Consider the following 19662-nt stretch of genomic DNA (forward strand, 5'->3'; position numbering starts at 1 on the left):
GTATTATGCCACAGCATCTTTCAATGCCTTCAGCGATCAAAAATTGTTTTTAAACTCCCCTACATAAAACGATAGCTAATGCTGAAATTTAAAAAGTAAAAGTACTCACATATGTAATACTTACTGTTTATTAATGTCAGTTTAATTCAGTTTGAGCTAATAATTTATGGAATTACATTTTTTAAAATCTTTTGTGTTTTGTTCATCTTGATCTATGTTTTTGCGCTACGTTTATTGGTATCAATACCAGTGTTGGTATCACTATTAGATCGATACTACCAGGATGAAATTGATTCCTTTGTTCCTGTTTCCCTTCTATGTTCTGTACGTTGAGTTTTACAACTTGCTCGCCACTAATAAATTTTTTATCTTTAACAACTCTGTAAAGCTTTTTTCAAAAAAGCCAGAGGAGAAGTAGAGAGTTATGATATTGGACCTAAACAAAACTTTAGTTTTGTGGACTTTGGTCTTAAAAATGCATGAAAAGTCTAGAGAGGGAAAAATTGTTTTGTTATTGTACAGTTATTTTCTGAACAAACCTCAGACTGAGGAAATAAGGAATTAAAATTTTCAGTGTTGATTTTTTATTTTGTGCATATTTAGTGTTTTGTTATTTTGTTATTTATTTGCCCAAGGTCTGCTCAAAATTTGTTCTGGTTTTTAAACATTCATATAATTAATTAACAGTGGAAAGCAAAAACCCCACAAACTCGCTTAGTGGTCAGAAAAGGTATTCAGATGTAGCATATGACGACACATTACTTGCTCCTACATGAAAGCACATTAGCTGCTTTTTTTTTTTTTTTTTTGGGGGGGGGGGGGGCTGTATTTATTTCATATTAGTTTGATAATAAATAAACAAAATGCAGTATTGCACATGCTTAGTTATAGAAATAAAATACAATACATATTAGATACAAACATACCTCCTCCGTACATATCAAATGGAGATCCCACATCAAGCTCTATCGATTAAACATTGTTAATCCCATTTGAACATTGTTGATTGGCTGGTCAATCACAAGATTAATTGGTTACTTTTTAAAATGACATAAGAATGAGACTTACATCTGGACACTCCAGAGACTTTCCTCTTCACCTCACTACCGCCTGATCCGCTGCAACCGTCCTCATCGTCACACTCACCGCTGTAATTTCCCTCAGCATCTCCACTGCCAGTTTCAATTTGGTCCAGTGAGCCCAGTTTAGGAATGGACTTCCCCTGCAACAGCTGGTCAGGACAGAACCGACAAAGAAGTTTACTTTTGCAGCTAAGACATATTAACTTACGTAAGGTGGTTGAAAATCATTTATTTTCATATTCACATTTAACATTCACAACAGGCTACAGTTAAGAAGGTCCTCTAATGGCAAGGGCGGTACAGACTATGCTTTCAGAAAATGAAGAGAAAAACAGAAAAAATTCCAGAGCTGCTGATTCATTTGCTAATTAGCTGCATTCCCCTAAAATGATAAAAGAAAACTAAAAAAACTAAATGAAAGTTATGGCGAGCTGTGCCCTAATTTCAGATTTTTAAACCAATTAGATCCAGAAATTTCAAAAACTACCTTTTTGCTTTGTTCATTTTGAAACGTTCCCTATTTTGATACTTGTGACAATTGTGACCGCTCCGTAATAGTATGTGCTGTGAAAAGAATATTGTGTTAGGCGGTCTGTCCCTGCCACACACAGTCAAATTTTGCTGCCTGGTGGAAGTGACCTCCTTCTGTTCGTTTGAAAATGCTCTGATTGTCTAAACACAGATTACCTCACATGGCCGTATGTAATTAGATTGTGCAGGGCAGGAATACAGAACACTTTCAAGCAAAGGGGAACATTGGTAATTTATAATTCATAACAAGATTTTTTTTTTTTTTCCTTCAGTTTATGCTGCTCAGCCGGCTCTGTTCATTTCATTCCAGTTAGCCTTGATACTGCGACTAAAACACCTAAACCTGTCAAGTCTTATTGAATTGAATTCCCGGTCTTCAACACAAATAACAGAACACTCTGTCCTTAACTCTTAGATACACAAGTAAGAAGTTACGTAAAGCTTTTTGAAGTTACTATCGAAACCCCCTACAGAATATTCTTACTGACTTGTAAAGCAACCAATCATAAGGATTTAAGATAAAATAAGATAATCCTTTAGGCCCTGTGATGGACTGGTGTCCTGTCCAGGGTGGATTGGGTCCAGAACACCCCGCAACCTGGAAACAGATAAGCGGTTGAAGATGAACGAATGCATGAATGAAGATAATCCTTTATTTGCCCCTTGGTGGTGAAATTTGTCATTGTGGTCATTAAAATTTACATCATTTCTTTTTCACAATAAGGAGCCGTTAAAAAACTAAATAAAATCTCGGGCCGGAGAATTAGAGTTAATCATTTAGCACCAAAATGATGAGACTTTAGACAAACTAGACGAGCTACGTGACGCTGACTCTTCTCTTCTACAGCAGCCTGCAGGGCAATTGAACTTTCTGCTGTGGTTCTGTGGAGGAGAATCTAAATCACAGACTGCGTGATACCAAGGGAAATACATTCACTAATTGGCTCATTTAAATTCATGATGCGTCAATGGAAACAAGAGAGAATGCTTTGTGTTGATCAGAAAGGTGGTGTCTATGCTAATTAGTTACTGCTGTGGTTCAGTGCAGGGGAGCAGAGAAGTGTCAGGGCTGCTCCCATGTCTGAGCTGGGATGCATCTATGAGGAAATTAGCCAGACTGGAGTCTCTCCCTCCTCAAAACTGATGGGTTAGAAGATGGAGAACATTGAGGGTCTTGGGCAAACTAAGTGCTCCCCACATGGGAGCATGAGTGCGATTTTCTTTCCAGCTGCGTCAGAAATCAGACCGAATGTTGAATACGTAATGCGGAACAAAGAATTTCTGTGGTGCATAAGATCGACCTGGTCTGGACGTTTCACTGCATTTTAACTGTGCAGGAGTTATGGCTCGCAACATGCCCTTCAATCTAAATGACCATATGGATTTTGTGTCAGATTAGCCAGAATCAGAATCAGATGACCATCGTCATCATGGTTACAATTATAAACATTTGGTTAAAGCCGTATAATTGTAGTGCTAAAAGAAAAATGAAACCCAACTCTCCTCAACATTGTTTTTTGTTGCACACTACTTCAACTGACTTCCTCCTTTTTTAGTCCATAATGACTACAGTTGTACAGGGGTATGGTTCGTAATAACCCGTTTACACCGATCACCTACTGCCTCAGTTCTTACAGTCTCACTGCCCAAGGACTAAGTATGTAGCGTTCAAACACCAACAACTCTGGCTCTCATTTGCAAAGTGGACATGTCACAATAATTAGTGTGCATATGGAAGATGATATTCAGGCTGAGCTTAAAAACTAACTAGGTATAGTTCATAGTTAAAGCTTAGGAAGTGTGTATAAATGAGCCTGTGCGAGTGAGTGAGTAAAGTGCTGCTTTACACAGACGAACTCAATCACACGACCTTAGATCAAAACATGACTCTAGAATCACAGCCTTATTCGATGGCAACTCTGGATGACTATGCACGTTACTGGCTTCAATTTTTCTTGATCTGTTTGCAATATTAAAAATTGGACGGTGTCAACCTTATCCTGAGTATGTGGAAAGTGAAATAAAGGCGTCTTCATTGTCGACTAGTTACTGCAGTCATGCATTTCCCAAATTTAGCTGTAATTCCTGGAGTACAGAAATCTGTAATTAATAATTAACAGATTTTCTTTTATATATTTAAAAGAACATTTAAGCATGTGTTTTGGTTTGTGGAGTTACTGGCAACTGACACGATTTGCATCAAACAGTCAATAATTAATAAAGTCCCGTTAGCTAATGATAGTCTGTTTCACAACACACTCATTTATTTGGAAGGATTTGCCATGTTTGAGGAAAGAAAGCAGTCAGTCAGTCAGCACACAACATCGTTCTTTTCCTCTTCTGAGTCTGGGGAGTAACCGCTGTGCTTTTGATTGTGCTGAGCATCTGTACTTTCTAACACACAATGAACTCAGCCTGAAGAACCTAACAATGTTATTAGCTTCCCTTCTGTGAATGGTCTGGGGTTTGGACTAACACTGGGCTTGTGGCATTGGTGCGCTGATTCGTGCATCTGCAGATCACAAAAAGCTCAGAGGAGGAACCCCTGGGCCGCCCTTTGGCTGTTATTGCACTGTGTGGAGAGTTGGCGCCATCCGACTAATACCGATGACTCGTTTCACAAACAAAACTGCCCACATGCGAAGAAACTGTACCATCTTCTGAGACATCCCAGAGGCTGATCATTTTATTTGACACATTTTCTGCAAATCCCTACAGTATGGCTCAAACTCCCTAGCACACAGCTTCATCTTTAGATTTCAAGAAATCTAGTATGCGGAGGCATCGGTGTGCAGCCAACCTTTCATCCCATTCTTTTGAATTGCAGCAAATCTGAACTTTAAGGAGCAGACAGAGCCTTTAGTCTCATTTAGAGACAAGTATTCATAGCTGATTTGTCGTTTTCAATTAGCAGTTACACTTTAACTTCCATTTGCTCTAGCTGCTGTTTAATGCAAATTCAAACACTTTCTCCATCTGTTGCACATTAAAAATACTTATAATTTAAGCAATTATTCAGACACAAAATACAGTCTTGACAAATGAAAGAGAAATGCACAAACCGACTTTGGCCAAAAATAAAAAAAAAGGAAATAAGAAGTGTTATTGTCCTCAGTGGCTCAGTACACCTATTCAGTGGTAACGACGCCTCTAAGACCTTTGGCTGGCCCCTATCCAAACTTCTTTCAGAGGATGAACCGTTACAATGCAGCCCTTTCACAGTAAAAGTTTCAAAGCCCATGATATTTAATGGTGAGTGTGTTTAACCCTACTCTGATTTAGCACACCTGGATGTTATAATGGTTTCAACAACACGTCTCGAATGGGATCCTTCAATGTACAAGAGGTCAGTTTGTTAAGATGGAGTCGATTTAATTGTTGAGAAGAATCAATGAGTTTGTCTTGTGCTCTTTTTGAGCTCACAGAGTTGATTACCTCTCAACCTAGAAAATAAATCCTGATATAGGTCATATAGACAGAAAAAAGTGCTACAATACATCTACTGGCTGTGTGATCACAGGCTGGAAGTGATTCAAAAATTGCTTCCTTGGTTAAGTAATATCCTTTTTCCAACAATTACTGGGTCTACCTGGATTTTTTATTTTTTTTAATAGGGGTAAACTTGCTGATAAATCAATTGACTCCTTTTACTCTGCCAGTACAGTTTGCCTTTCTCTGCTGACTAACTTGTCATCACACACACACACACACACACACACACACACACACACACACACACACACACACACACACACAGGTAAGGGGAAAAGTGAACTTCTAGCCAATGTACACAGTGTTAAAACTGAACTGTCACATCTCCAGGTAGGTGTTCCCCTAAAAATCTTGGAACCTTCCTGAGATGCTTCAGTCAGGGACTGTATGTTTTTATGACTTATTTCAAGGCTTTGGCTCATACTCAGAAAGAGGTATACTGTCGCCTGGTTTAATAAGAGCTCTGTGTCTGTTCTCAGGGAGACGTTATACAGCAGGAAAGGAGGCACAAATGAACACCTTCACCTGAGTGTTGTATTTACACTAATAACAGTCTGAGCCAGAGCCATTTTATACCTGTGTCTTCTGCTGCTATTTGACCTGGGTTCAAACTATGAAGCCTTTTCCACTGCCAACAAAAGCAGCATGTCAATATGTCTTTTGACCAGTGGAAATGGGGTTATATGATTTTTCACTTAGTGGAAGCCATGTAGGCCAGACTCAAAACTGTAGGAGGGACATTGCCTGTTTCCTGACATTTACTCACACACACTATATTCAGGTCACCAATACGTGAAATCATTTGTAAATGTTGGATAAAAGCTCTTTCTGTAATTTTCTCAACAGCTGATGAGCTCATCATTCAATCTGGTGAAAAACATTCCTGGTTCCATGAGGAAAAATCATTTGAGACAATGGTGACAGTAAAATTAGTTAACTAAAAAATGTTACCCGGCTAATACACTACACTAGTACAATCTTGGTTAAAAACAAGACTAGGTAAACAGTCTTAATGAAGATCTCAGGAGTTAGCGTTAGCATCTCACTCCAAGTTGTGTTAGTTGTCAGAGCTGTCGGTGTGGCTGCAGCCTTGTTATCACGAGACATTCCTTTGGTTACCACCACACTCCACCCAAACCACCTTGGCTACCTGATGTATTTTACACATTTTTAAACTCACCAATGTACACTTCACAATTTCTTTTTTATTCAAAGTGTTTCCTCAGGAAATCATAACCAAGGTTGTAATTTGTGAGGCGTCTCAAAAGATTGGGAATGGGACTCCAGGCTTGGCTTAACTGCGGTTACTATAGGGACTATATTTTCTGTATCACAGTGCACAGCTTTGGCAATACTGACTACCCATGACTGGAAACTGCAGGAGAATGCTGCAAACCCAGCATCAAAAAATTTACTGGCACAGATCCACTGTGGCTTCATGACATCTTCATTACCTACTGCATAGGAAAAGCCCAAAGCATTATAAAGGACACCAGTCAACCAGCCCACACACTATTCTCACTGCTGCCATCTGCTACCAGAGCATTAAATCACACACCACCTGTTTCAGACACTGTTTTTCCCCACAGGTAGACGGAATATAATGAATAATAATACACACACACACACACACAAACACACAAGTACAGGCAGTAAAAGTGTACCAACAGTGCTTACGGCCGTATGTTTTTACTCTGAGATTTTTATCAACTTATCATAAAATCTATTGTTTTGTTTTGTTTTTAATTTGTTTTCCAATACTGAAAGTGAGACAGTGTAACAATTTAATTTATTATACACGGATAAACTTTATGTTGTTATATCCCTCTGGTTTAATTTAAGCAGGCCTACTTCATTTTGGTTTAAGTGTGAGAGATGAGGTAACCATGACCTTTGACCATTGAATTTTGATCAGTTCATTGCTGAGTCCAAGTGAATATTTGTAACAAAATTGAAGAAATTCCCCTCAGGTGTTCCTGAAATTTTCATGAGAATATTTGAGAGAAATAGTATAATTCCACTTTTTAGGTCACCGAAGTAACTGCAAATGATGATATTACCATACACTTTTAGTTGTCAATCTGTTGTGAACTGAATGCAAATGTGTTTATCTCCTTTCTCTTTAACTCTTTTGCAGGGCAAAAATAACTACATATGGATTTTTATTTTTTTATTTTTTTAAAGAAGGGCTGTCAAAGTTCAATAGATTATATTATTCAAATGTGATTTTCTTCTCTTTTGTAATACTGCGAAACTTGAATTTAGCAACTTCATAACACGTCACATGAAGAGGATTATCCTGCTGTTGCTAAAACTGGCTCTTAACCATGAAAAAGCACAGGAGACCACATGAGATGAAGTCGCTATCTACAGGTATGCAGCTTAGCTGGATTTGTCTTTGAATGTTTGTTTGGTTGTTTGTTTGTTTTTAGAGACTTGAGTAAATGAATGAAGCTATGAGTTGAAACACAAGTTATTGCGCGAGGTTTGTCACTTCAAGCCCAACCAGCCCTGACATGTCTTTACAGATTCCTCGCTGAATATCAGTATGAATAAGCCAAATAAACCAAATTTGTTGCACATCTTTGATCATTATAACCAAAATTGCTTTTTTCTTTTTTTAATGTCTTGATGTTTAGGAGTACGACAAATAACGTGAAGTTATCACCAGTGTTAATCCTTTGGTTCAGGAAAGAGGAGAAAGCACATGAATAATTTACAAGCGTAACTGCTGGTCAGCCACCACATCAATGACTGGTAAATAATTCAGCCCACAGACTGGATGAGGAGCTGCCTGCCCCTGATTTTGATTGAGAGACAGAGGGACAGGGCCCATATATGGATTCCTGAAAGGTTTTACCACATCAAGAGGAGAGGACAGACAAGGAGGAGAGGAGCCAACAAATAATTCATGGGAAAGAGGTGCTGATGAGCAACATGGTGAAATCTACAGTTTGTACTCTCAGATTGCATGATGAATTTGTCAATAGCTGCACTGCTGTTTTGTGTTTTCCTGCAGTCGTGGCTGTGGAATAGTAATGATACATTTCCATTTTGCTCTGTGAAAACTGGGAGCAGTTCCTGCACTTCATTTACTCAAGGTCAGGGGCAAATAAATGGAAATAGTGAAAAGCATTTCTGATATGTAGATGAAAAATATGAAAATCAACATTTGCATGGACACATCGTTCTTATCCTCATAAAAATGCCCAACATTGGAAACTTTAAAGTTAATAGAATTGCACTTTCATCCATATTTCACCGTATACTTCCCCCTTTCTCTCCTATCATTAAACTAGGCTACTTGCTATTCATGCACAGATGCATGTGTACTTTACGTTTCATCTCATTAATAAGGTGCACCAATACTTTAAGTATTTATAGAAGTAATACACTGTTGGGGGTAAATTCATATGGGCACGCAGTTAAGTCACGTGAACAAGTGTGGAGCAAGTGTGCATACTGCTATTTGTAATGCAATGTAACCAGTCTGGGGCAGCACGGCGGCGTAGTGGTTAGCCGTGGTTAGCACTCTTGCCCCACAATAAGAAGGTCGTGGGTTCGGTTCCCGGCCTGAGTCCTTTCTGTGCGGAGTTTGCATGAGTGGGTGAGTGTAACCAGTCTGTAAAATGAATTGTACCAGATGTGCAATATAAAGATCTGAAATTATGAGACAACTTCAAACTCTTCAGGCTGGCACAGATAAACCCTGCACAGGGTCGCCACGCAAACGGCACGATTCCCACGTTAGTAAGATCTGATCAAACAAAGCACGTCTTTAGACTGTGAGAGGAGAGAACCTTCTCAGTTACAGGAAGAGACAACAGTTATGTTACTTGTTATGTCAAACAGCCCTTTTCAGTCCATTCTCATCAGGCTGGTGCAAAAGATAAACATTCTATTTTGGGATGTTTCAATCAGCACAATCTCCAAGGGTTACAACAACTTTTTACGTATAAACGCGTATTCAGAAAGAAAACTATCCTGAATTAAACGGCACATGAAGCAGCAATGGTAATGGTGAGCTGTTTTTTTTTTGTGCCATTGAGAAAATAAATTGTGATGCAGGAAGTCCAACTTGACAAACAGCAGTGATCGAAGGTTAATCAAAAACCAAACAGCGGTTTACAAAATCCCCCATCAGGATACCAGTTATCGCAACTACTCTATTTTTTACTGCCACAATTATGCGATAAGCGGTTGTTCCTGTGGCAAAGTGATTTACCAGGAATGTGTGCTTGGATGTATCTGATGGGCCTATGCAGCATTTCGCCAGACATCATATTACAGCTGAGCCTTGTCTAACTGAAGAGAGCTGCATTTTTTCTTCCCCCACACAGCTCTCCAGATGTACCAGTACATCCTGTGCTGACTCTGCAAAGACAGGGCTCCTCTCTGTTGGTGGAAGGGGCTCCATACACACGAGGCAAGAAAGCAGAGTCACCACCACAGGCTAGAAATGCCCTTGAGTGTTGGTTTATACATTTTTATCTGCTAGTGCTTGCGCTTAAAAACACTTCAAGCATTGGCATCTTAGCACTGGACATTTTTCACGTTTATTTACGGTGAAATGATACACTCCAAACTTTGGACGGAAGCTTTGGCTTCTGTTTGTGATTTGAGTACATACGTTGCAGATTGCTTTGGACAAAGGCCATACTGTATGAGGATGACGCATTATCTGCTAACTTTTTATTCTTGTTTGACGACGGTCAAACACTAATCAGAGTCAACTTGGACTAAACGAGAAGGCACTTTGGTTTCGCCTGTGTATCGTTACCGCCATTCACTCGGTTTGGATTTACAAATGACAATGACAGCTTTTTTTCCATACACATGCTGCAATTTGTGTTTCATTGCAGTTCTAGGGGAAAATACAATGATAAACAGATTGGAAACCTTTTGTCAAAAAGCGGATTGGTGAAAGCTTTGGTGTGTTGTTGACATTCACTGAACGTTCATAGCTCACCAAAGTCATTGGGGGTCATCCTCAGGCACCCTGGTGTCTGTATAAAATCTGTAACAATCTTTCTGTCCAGAAAACAAACCACAATTTTCTTGGAAACCTGTTTTTTAATTAATTACTATCACTCTACATCCTATTATATAAAAAGGTGAAAACCACATATTAAGAGTAATCGTAATGGTAAGATGTGGCGGAAACGCTGCTGAAGTTTCACTGTCTCTTTGTTTTATGCCAGTTAATTCAATAGATGCATCACATTTTCAGGGATTTTACAGTAGACTGTTTTTGTTGGTTGATTTTTAGCCCATTCATTTTAAGCATACATCTTTATTCACATATTAATAAAATGCCTGTAATATATATCCAGGTAAACTCTGCAGAAATGTTCCTGGAGGAAAATATTGGTCACGACCGTCATCACATTTGAAATGTTCCAGTGGGTTCTTCAAAAATTCAAGACAATACAAAAATGAACTGTGGAGGTGTTGAGAACGGAATATTACTCAGAGACGGGAGCAAAAACACGGAATACACTGCTTTCATTCAAGCGATGAATTTGAAAATCATTTCGAGTCAGACCTATGTTAGTTCCTTTATGCACCAGGGCATCAACTTTCCAACTTAAAGAAAAGTGAAATATTTTGAGACTAAGAAACTAAGATTTCAAACCAGAAAGAAAAACATCCTCATCAAACAAACATTAATGTTGAAAATGAAAAAATATTAACAATGTCAGTTAGCATTAAAGAAAAATTAAATTTACTCATAACATTAGTCCATTTATTAAGTCAGTCCAGTTCCTTCAGTCAAACTGGGAGATACAGCTCCAGTTTTGTTTCCTTTGTACATCAGTTGTATTTGTACTGTGTTCAAATTTATATTTTCACATGGACAGTGGGCCAGTTGAAATTGTGAATATAGTTGATCAAACTAAAAATTCATCTTATTCTAAAGATCTCCAGTGTTGGGCACGTTGCTTTAAAAAAGTAATTAGTTGTAGTTACTTCTCTCAAAAAGTTATTGAGTGAGAACATTTTAAAAGTCATTTAAGGGTCATTTAAGTCATTTTAGGGAAAGTAACAACTGTGTTAAATTTTTTTAATGTACAAATATAGATTTTTTTCACATTTTTTTTCCTGTTAATGAAACTTTAACTTTAAAAATTCAACAGTTGATTGAATTATTTATCATAAAAAAAAGAATATGATATATTTTCAAATGAGTGCAAAAGGCACCTAAAACAATTCATTATTAACAAAAACACTGTAACGTCTACTTCCAGTTTGGAAACTCTACCTTTGAATTTTTTCAAGTTGTAAAGTTTCACCTTTCTTGCTTTTCTTTAATTATATGATAAGATAATCAGTTGGGCTGAGTTGTTAATCATGCTTTGTCTCTTATTTGTTACAGCAAATCATTTGCAGCAAACAATCGCTGAATATTTAAGCTCTTAAAATTGAAACTTCCCAGAGCCATAAGGACACGAAGGAACACAAAATATGCTCAGAAAAAAGTGAAAGCACACAGCGAATGTCAACAAGCCAAACCGGGAGCTTTCAAATGGTTATGATATAGATTTATGTGTTCTGACATGCCACAGATGGTGTGAATTAGTCGGAGGGGGGGCGGGTGGGGGTGTCAGCACAAGGTCAAGGGAGATGCCCTGGCCTTCAGCCCGTTGTTCGCAGAACCTAAGCAACAGATGCACAAAGCTGCTGTTGTTGCTGCAGTGAAACAACAGAGGTGGCCACAGGCAGCTGCTCCTGAAGCTGGAGCAGAGATATCTTATAAACCTTAATCTTATCAACCTGACAGATAAATATCTTAAAGGATCCACAGCTGGACAAATGCACATCAAAGCAGACTTGGTACGGCAACAGCTACATTGATTTTGACAAAGCAGAAAAAGGATTTTGTAAATATGAAGCTACAAACCAGATAAAATGGGGTTTTAAATGTGTGATGATTGATTTTTTTTTTTTATTTTTTTTTTTTTCATTGCTTGGAGATGATATCGCATTTGAGACTAGTTCTGCATTAGTCAGTGCTTACCAATACTAGAGGATATAAACGATTTCTTTTGTCAAGGACTATTGAGAGGTAAAGTGTGAAAGGCTTCAGCGTGGTGAGCAGTCATTTCTTTTTAAAGCAGCAGTCAGTGTTCCTTAGGGAACATGCCAAAAGCTGACAGGAGATATTTTGTGTTCCACAGAGTGAAAAGAAACACAGAGAATTAGCAGACTGCCTGGGGAGACGTTTAGCAAATGTCTTACAAAAGTGAGAGCAATCAAATAAAAAGGGGAAACTGTTCAAAGTACAGACTGCAAATATGTAAGAATGAGACAGTCTCACCTGATTGATGTGTTTCAGTTTGTCAATGATTTGATTTATCACAGGGTCCGCTTCCTTTACTTTCACTTCAGGGTTGGCGCTCTGAGCTTTGATCCCATTGCCGACGACACGGAGGGTGTAGCTGTGAAGAAAGTAAAGTAGATATGTCAGTGTTTTAAACCACACACACACACACACACACACACACACACACACACAAGTTTCAAGCTGTTATAAAAATAAACTACAGTCTAGACTGAAATTAGTCATCATCAACAATCTAATTATGCCATATATCTACACAACTGTAATTGTGCTTTAACGCAAGTACATGAACTGGGTACATTTTCCACTAGTGAGAAACACAATGTGTCAGAAGCAAACTCCACAGAAACTCTATTATCTATTCTTTTCTAGTGGCACAAAACAAAGAGATGCTCAATATGCTGGCCTCACACAAAGGTGTTTATAATTTATCTGTGAGACTACAAATGAAATACCCCGAGGTTAAAGTGGATTTGTGCCATACACAAGACATGATTCTCACACACACATATGCTCACGAAGGCTGTCTCTGCCGCTTTAATGCACGGTTATATAATTGCTCATCAAAGCGCTACAGTTAGATATTGATTTACATTTTGAGACATTAGATTTCCATATGCAGCATTAATGCATGTTTAAAAGCTGTTACTTGTTGTTATAGCCCGGTAAACAGGCTTCAGTTCACCTCAAGGAGTCCTGACTCCTAAGCTTCAGTCCAGACTGGGACCTCGGCAGCTGGTGTGTGAGCAAACCTTGCTCAAATCTCAATCACCAGCATATCATTTGATCAAACTAGTAGATCAAGGTAAAGTCACTCATGGATGAAAATTCATCAAGTGTGTGTGTGTGTGCACGCACATGGGTGTATGCCGCAGATCTGAGAAGGTGCGGATAGCCAAGGTTTTGGCTCAAGGCCTATTTGATCTTAGAATGCCTGAATGGGAAAAGAACAGCTAAAAAATAAATAAATAAATAAAAAATCTTAGCATCTAACACAGACGTGCTCTTCAAGCTGTGCAAGGTCAGGAAGGAAAAAAAAAAAACAAAACGTATTAATAAATGAAGAGCAGGAAGCGTATGTGCCTAGTTTATGTAAAAGGTGGGTGGCAGAATTCAAATTCAGTCAGGGTTTCTGTTGTTGAGATGTAATTTTGATGTTAATTTCCTCCCAACCGGAGCTCCTAAGTGTGATTAGCTTTGGGGAGATACAGCTGCCATTGAATGTCCTTTTTTACATTTTAATCAGTGGTCTGCTGTCAGCATCGTTTTTTGTTTTTTTGTTTTTTTTGGGGGGGTTTGTTTTTTTATAGGATTTTCTTCTCTTTGTGTGGTGTCTGTTCTTGTCGTCTCAGCTCCGACTGCTGTCGGTCCTCTGGCAGTCATGTCAAATTAAATATTAAAATGAACATTTGAAATCTGTCTGCAATAGCAACACTTGGTAAATTTTAACAACAGATGCTCAAAGATGGCCATCCAGCAGACGGTGGTGGGAGAAAGGGGCCTTTCTGTGTTTGTGTGTTCTCTCTCAGTGGGTTAGCCCATCGATAGCCTGGTGACCTGTCCACAGTGTAATCCAACCTTTATCCAACGGCAGGTGGGATTAGCTCCAGCTCCCCCGTGACTCTGCATGAAAAGGTATACATAACAGATTGATGGATGCCCAAAGCATTTGGTGGGCATATTATTATGGAAGCAAAAAAATGACTAACAAAAATAAATAAATGTGAGATAATTAAATTCAAGGAGGATAAGTAAATAAATATGATGGCAGGTTGACCTTTCACTTGTCAAGAAATAAGTAATTATCAGAAAAAAAAAAAAAAAAAAAAGCCTGGACGTGAGGGACTGGAAACATGATCACCAGCTGTGTGTTGGATTTTAGAGCATGTCATCGTAGTGAATTACGTTTTTTTTTTTATTTTCTCTCAACAACAACTTTCTTGTGCACACCTTAGCACTACTGATTGACCAAAAAGCGTAAGCCTGATGGTGAGAGCTCCGTTTGCCTTGATGCAGCAGGCGTTTGTGGTTAGAAAGGGACGTGTTTGGGACTAAGCGGCCCCTGAACCGTGTCTTCTAAAGCCTTGATCCAGCTGCTTCCAGCTCTATTTAATCCCCAGACACACCTGCTGAGATTGAGATTGTGTGTGCAATAACTGGAAGCAAGATAGTCCTTATTGAGTCGGGCACAACTATAAATTGTCAACAGTTCACCTAGTAAGAAAAAAATAAAAGGTAAAAAAATAAAATAAATCTGCAGGAAAAGGGAGATAACTTGGTCCACTTGCCCTTGCATGCTTTGATAATCTCATAGGTTGCCTATAGTTATCATCAAATTCCACCCTGCCTCGCAGATAGCACAAAATCCAACTTTTTGTGACCTTTACTGCTGTTTTTTTCTTCCTTTCTGTAGACTGTGATTAATGGCAGATTGAAAAGATTACATCAGAGCCATCTGTCCCCAGTTCCACTCAATGAAAATGGGTGCGGCTACATAACTGTATATTTAAAAACAAACAAACAAAAAAAAACAAAGCCCTGCGACTAGTACGAAAAGTGTTTACATATTGTGGAAATCGTTGTTATGCATGAATCTAGATGCAGCTAAAAATGAAGCACTTAAAAAAAATATATATATATATCCTTCTTAAACATGCACATACATAAAGGAAGCTGCTCTTACATTCAGTGAGCAGCATATTTCATTAGGCCATAGAGATCCATAACCTCAAACACATGCAATCTCTCCTACACAGCAAGCTGCAGGGCTGGCAACACACTGTAAGACTCAGGGGGTTGCAACAGCAGGAACTAAGGGCGTGCTCCTTAAAAGGTATCACAGAGGGAAAATAAACATTGGTCATAGTCATTTTATGTCTTTGAAGCGAGTGGAAAGCTTACAGTAGCATCAGCCACAACCTACAAGAGGATATCCAACAGCTGAGTGATTGCCTATGTCTCTGTGGACCAGCAGCAGGATCCTATAATCCATATCCTTCTCCCCAAAGGGACGCTTGGTTTGCATCTCATCTCTGCTCTCTCTGCTGTTCAGCCCTAGATTAAAAATTTCAATCATTTTATTCTTGGCTTTTCTCCCCACCTCACTCGGCTATATTTGTCTGCGAAAGTGCGAAACCTTCACATCTGAATCCGAGGCCTTATTCCTTGATTTCAGGACAGAGTAGGACTGGCACGTCAGGGTAATTAACTTCAATCACAGCACAGGCGGAGAAGGACTCTTTTTCCCTGACTGCCACTCAAGCATTCTACTTCTGTGGTTGTGTATAAAACAGATGCAAGATGCAGCCTAAAATACGATCCTCGGAATGGATCTTATTCGCCCAGTTTAACATGCATTCTTACATTTTAAATCAAGGCAGTATTTCAGTCTGCTTGTTGAGGTTCCTTGACGTACTCAACTGTCAGCTGGTGAACGCTCACATCATTTGACTTGCAAGTCACAGACAGGCTCAAATGATTTTATATCTACTGCTTTGCCTCGGATGCCTTTGAGGTATCAATAGTAACTTGCAAGAGAGCAAGTCTGTTAATTATTTGCATGAGTTTGCATGAATAATGAATAATTAATGTGGTGACATAAATGGTATAAATGTTTTTTCACTACGCACACACATTCATCTTCCTTCCTTTACAAACCTTGAAAGAAACTGTTGGACATCTAATTATTAGAGAAAGGCATTTTTTTTTTAAAGTAACTTCAAATGTTGAGCAGGAGCTGAGTAGCTAAGGACATAAATGAGGTTGATGATACATGGTTCACGGTTAGCTGGGCGAGAAACAAAGCTGGCCAGCGGTTAATAGGCCAGAAGACAATACCTGAGGAAACAAAACTCTTTCTGGCTCATTGCTGAGCGCAGGATCTGGGTGAATTCACTAGGAACCCCCCAAAAAGCCCATTCACTTCAGCTCAAAAGGACAAAAAAAAAACTTCAGGCAAGACAATACAACATGTGCAGTTCAATGTGTAAACTCAACAAGAGGGCCACGCATCAAACAAGCATCTGCTTGGTGCAATAACCCAGAGTTAATATGGCAATAAAGAAAGCAACACACATACTGACTCCACACTAATTAAATCATACATCACGATTTCCACACCTCCTGCTGAGAAAGAGTGTATGTTTATGTTCCGCAGTATGTACAGTCAGCCAAAGTTTTCCAACATCCTTCCGAGAGACTTTGTTTCTTTGTATCAGATAATTTAATGGCCTGACAAAACTTTTCCACAGCATTTGTAAATAGGTATTTTCATGAATGATTATTTTAAATCAGAATTACGACATTTGCTGGTACATGTATCTACAATTGTGTACTTTTACTGAGAGCTGCGACAAAGAGGATAATACAACAGCAGTCAACAGTGCCTCTGGCAAAGATTTAGCTCCAAACATCACTACTGCCATGTTTGTTCCAATTACTAGGAAGCCGTGAGCCTTGAAGTTGTATTGACTTTTGCCAGTGAGACACTGTGGAATTACCCAGACTGAGCTGTTTGAACAAGGTGGCAGCTGTAATTAATATGGTGTGGTAGTTGGTCGGTGGGTAATAGGCATTTTGTGTCAGGAATATGTACTTAGGCAGTCACACTGAGGTGTTGGGGCTTGCTCTTATGAAGATAGATTCATCACATATTCATAAACGCAAGGTTTTACAGGACCGCAAAATTGCTAAAGGAGGAAAATAAAGTAATATGTAAATGCTGTAATGGCTAACAACCATAATTTCCACGTTAAATAGTTACATTTTATTTGCATATGTTTTATGTTGAGTGGGTGAGGATTCTGGAGATCTTGCCAGTCTTTATTATTCTTGTTCAGTGGCTCTGACTGTGGCAACCAGGCATTACAGGAGACAATAGAGACGTACAAGATCAGGATCAGGGAGCTTCTCGTGCATTTCCAAACAACAGTGGGGGGGGGGGGGGGGGGGGGGGGGCATCTCTCACAATCAAACGTTCAGCACATCACTGTCAACAGAAAAGGTAAATCACAGACAAAGACGTGTATTATACTCAGCAGTGCTGGTGAATCAACCAAGATTGTGCTTGACTTTGGTTTGCATTAAATACTGTGTGAAACTATTTTTGTTCAAAGTGTAGGTGAAATTGATGTAAAAGCTCAAACAACAATGCAACTTCTTCCACGTTAACCAATCTACTGTACATGATCTTACCTATTCTTTATTTTTCGATCAAATGATGCCACACGGGGATCATTTCACACTTTCATTTTAATGAGGCCAATAGCCAGCACACATCTCAAGTCTGTAAACCCCCCTGAAAGCATCGCAGAAAGATTTAAGATGCGAGAAATGTGCAAAGGTAATGACACATAATCAATATAACAAGGAAACAAGAAACAGGCTACACGCTATAACTGCCGGCATCAAGTCAATACATTCATCCAATAATGTAAAAAATGAAGTTACAACACTATGCCACTAGTGGATAATGATGTTAATGATGGTGATATCAAAGTCAATGACACATTTTAATAATGTGGCTGCACTTCAAGTGGTTTGCATGATGAAAAACACACCCAATAAATAAACACTGATTGCTGCATGTTCAAGGTTATTGCAGTGTCTTTTGTTTTTTGTTTTATTCTGATTGTTGCTACGACAGCACAGCGCACATTAATATCGGTTATATCCATCTGTATATAAACAGGATTCTATCAAGGTTTCAGACAGACCCAAACAAACAAGTGCCAGCATATGGCTTGGCACTTTTCCTAACACTGACGCCCAAAGCCAAACCCACCTCACATTCACAGAAATCCATTACTAGGGCTGTAAAAGTGTGTGGTATATTGTACCGATAATTTCCACTACAAAGCTAAGTGGCTCTGTGTGAACTATTGCGTCAGACACACTGTTAATGTCCAATAGATATCAGAGGTCCTCAAATAGCAATGGAACTTTTATAACAGCTCCTAAATATTTGAGCTTTATGGAAGGTAATAAGGACAGATGAAAAAGATGGCTATCTAGGAGTACAATGGCCTCATAAAAGCAGATGGTCACCAAAAGAGGGATTTTTGAAAGATGTTAATGTCTCACAGGGGCAGCAATGTTCAGGATTACACAGATGTTCTAAAAGCAGGGCAGAAAGTAAAAGACTTATCAGAGCTTTTATGAAATCAGTAATTGACATGCTTGCATCCGAGCTAATGTTCTCGTGTATTTTCTTTACAATGTATAAATAACATTTATTTTCTATCTGTCTGCAAGTTTTATTTTACTGCTGGACCCAAAAAGCATTTCCTGCAGACTTTCATGAACTGATTTTCTGGTCTCAGTCCAGTGTAGATTATCAAAATCGTCACTCTGATGATTTTCCTCTCTGGCACAAAACTTAAGAGGCTTAGTCATCTTTGCCATCTTCATCCACTGACTGGGCCTGTCCAAAATTTCAACACCTGCTCATTGGAGATGTACAGAAAAATGATTGGCAGGATCATTAGGAATTTGATAAGAGTTCTGTAATCATGCATAAACAACAAGCCAAGGGCAGCATCCTTATTTCCCAGGCTATCAAATAACCCAGGCAGCAAAATGTCAAGTCTTAAGAAAACACTTGAAAAATGATTGGACTTCCAATTTCAATAGCACTGTTTCATAAAAAGCCATTTATCCAAGCCGGCCACGGAGCCAAAAGAAGCACATGCAGATTACAATAAGGACTGGAGAGGCATGCTTCAGCACTTTTGCTCTGAAATATTTAAGCCAGATATTAACATGTAATTTTTCAACACTATGCTCAGCAGTGCTACAATTTCCGCAGACTGTAAATTATTAGGCTTTCACTCTCAAAAGTATGAGCAGGAGAAAACACACAAATTCCGCTGCAATTTAAAATGCATTTAGATCTGCATCCATGTTATATATAACGCTGGCAGAGTAAGTGCAAATTGGATACAGTAGAAAAATTCAACATGGCTGATTGTTTCCCTTGTTAACTCGGATACCTGCGGCTGTAAATTTGGGGGATTGGTAAAGGAAGAATTTGACTAACTTCAGTTAAAACAAGCAAATGCACTGCAGGAAAAAAAAAAAAACATTTTTTTTTCCCCATGTTAAAATACAGATCTGCTAGCTATCACATCAAAACTAAATGTATCCAAAGTATCAAAGGAGAAAGAGAACACCCTGCTAGTTTTCCACTATTACTGTATGTGGAGACATACTATGTCA

General features: G+C 38.8%; 1 protein-coding gene across 1 annotated transcript in view; it reads right to left on the minus strand.

The window, feature by feature from the left end:
• gpc5a (glypican 5a) overlaps positions 1–19662 on the minus strand; it is a 99350-nt gene that overhangs the window by 37700 nt on the left and 41988 nt on the right. Inside the window, exons 7-8 of the mRNA XM_029499060.1 lie at positions 12424–12544; positions 1069–1231 (exon numbers count right to left, since the gene is read on the minus strand). Coding sequence (XP_029354920.1) covers positions 1069–1231; positions 12424–12544 — 284 coding nt within the window. The remainder of the gene's footprint in view (positions 1–1068; positions 1232–12423; positions 12545–19662) is intronic.

Source organism: Echeneis naucrates, chromosome 3 (assembly GCF_900963305.1).
Source record: "Echeneis naucrates chromosome 3, fEcheNa1.1, whole genome shotgun sequence".
NCBI lineage: Eukaryota > Metazoa > Chordata > Actinopteri > Carangiformes > Echeneidae > Echeneis > Echeneis naucrates.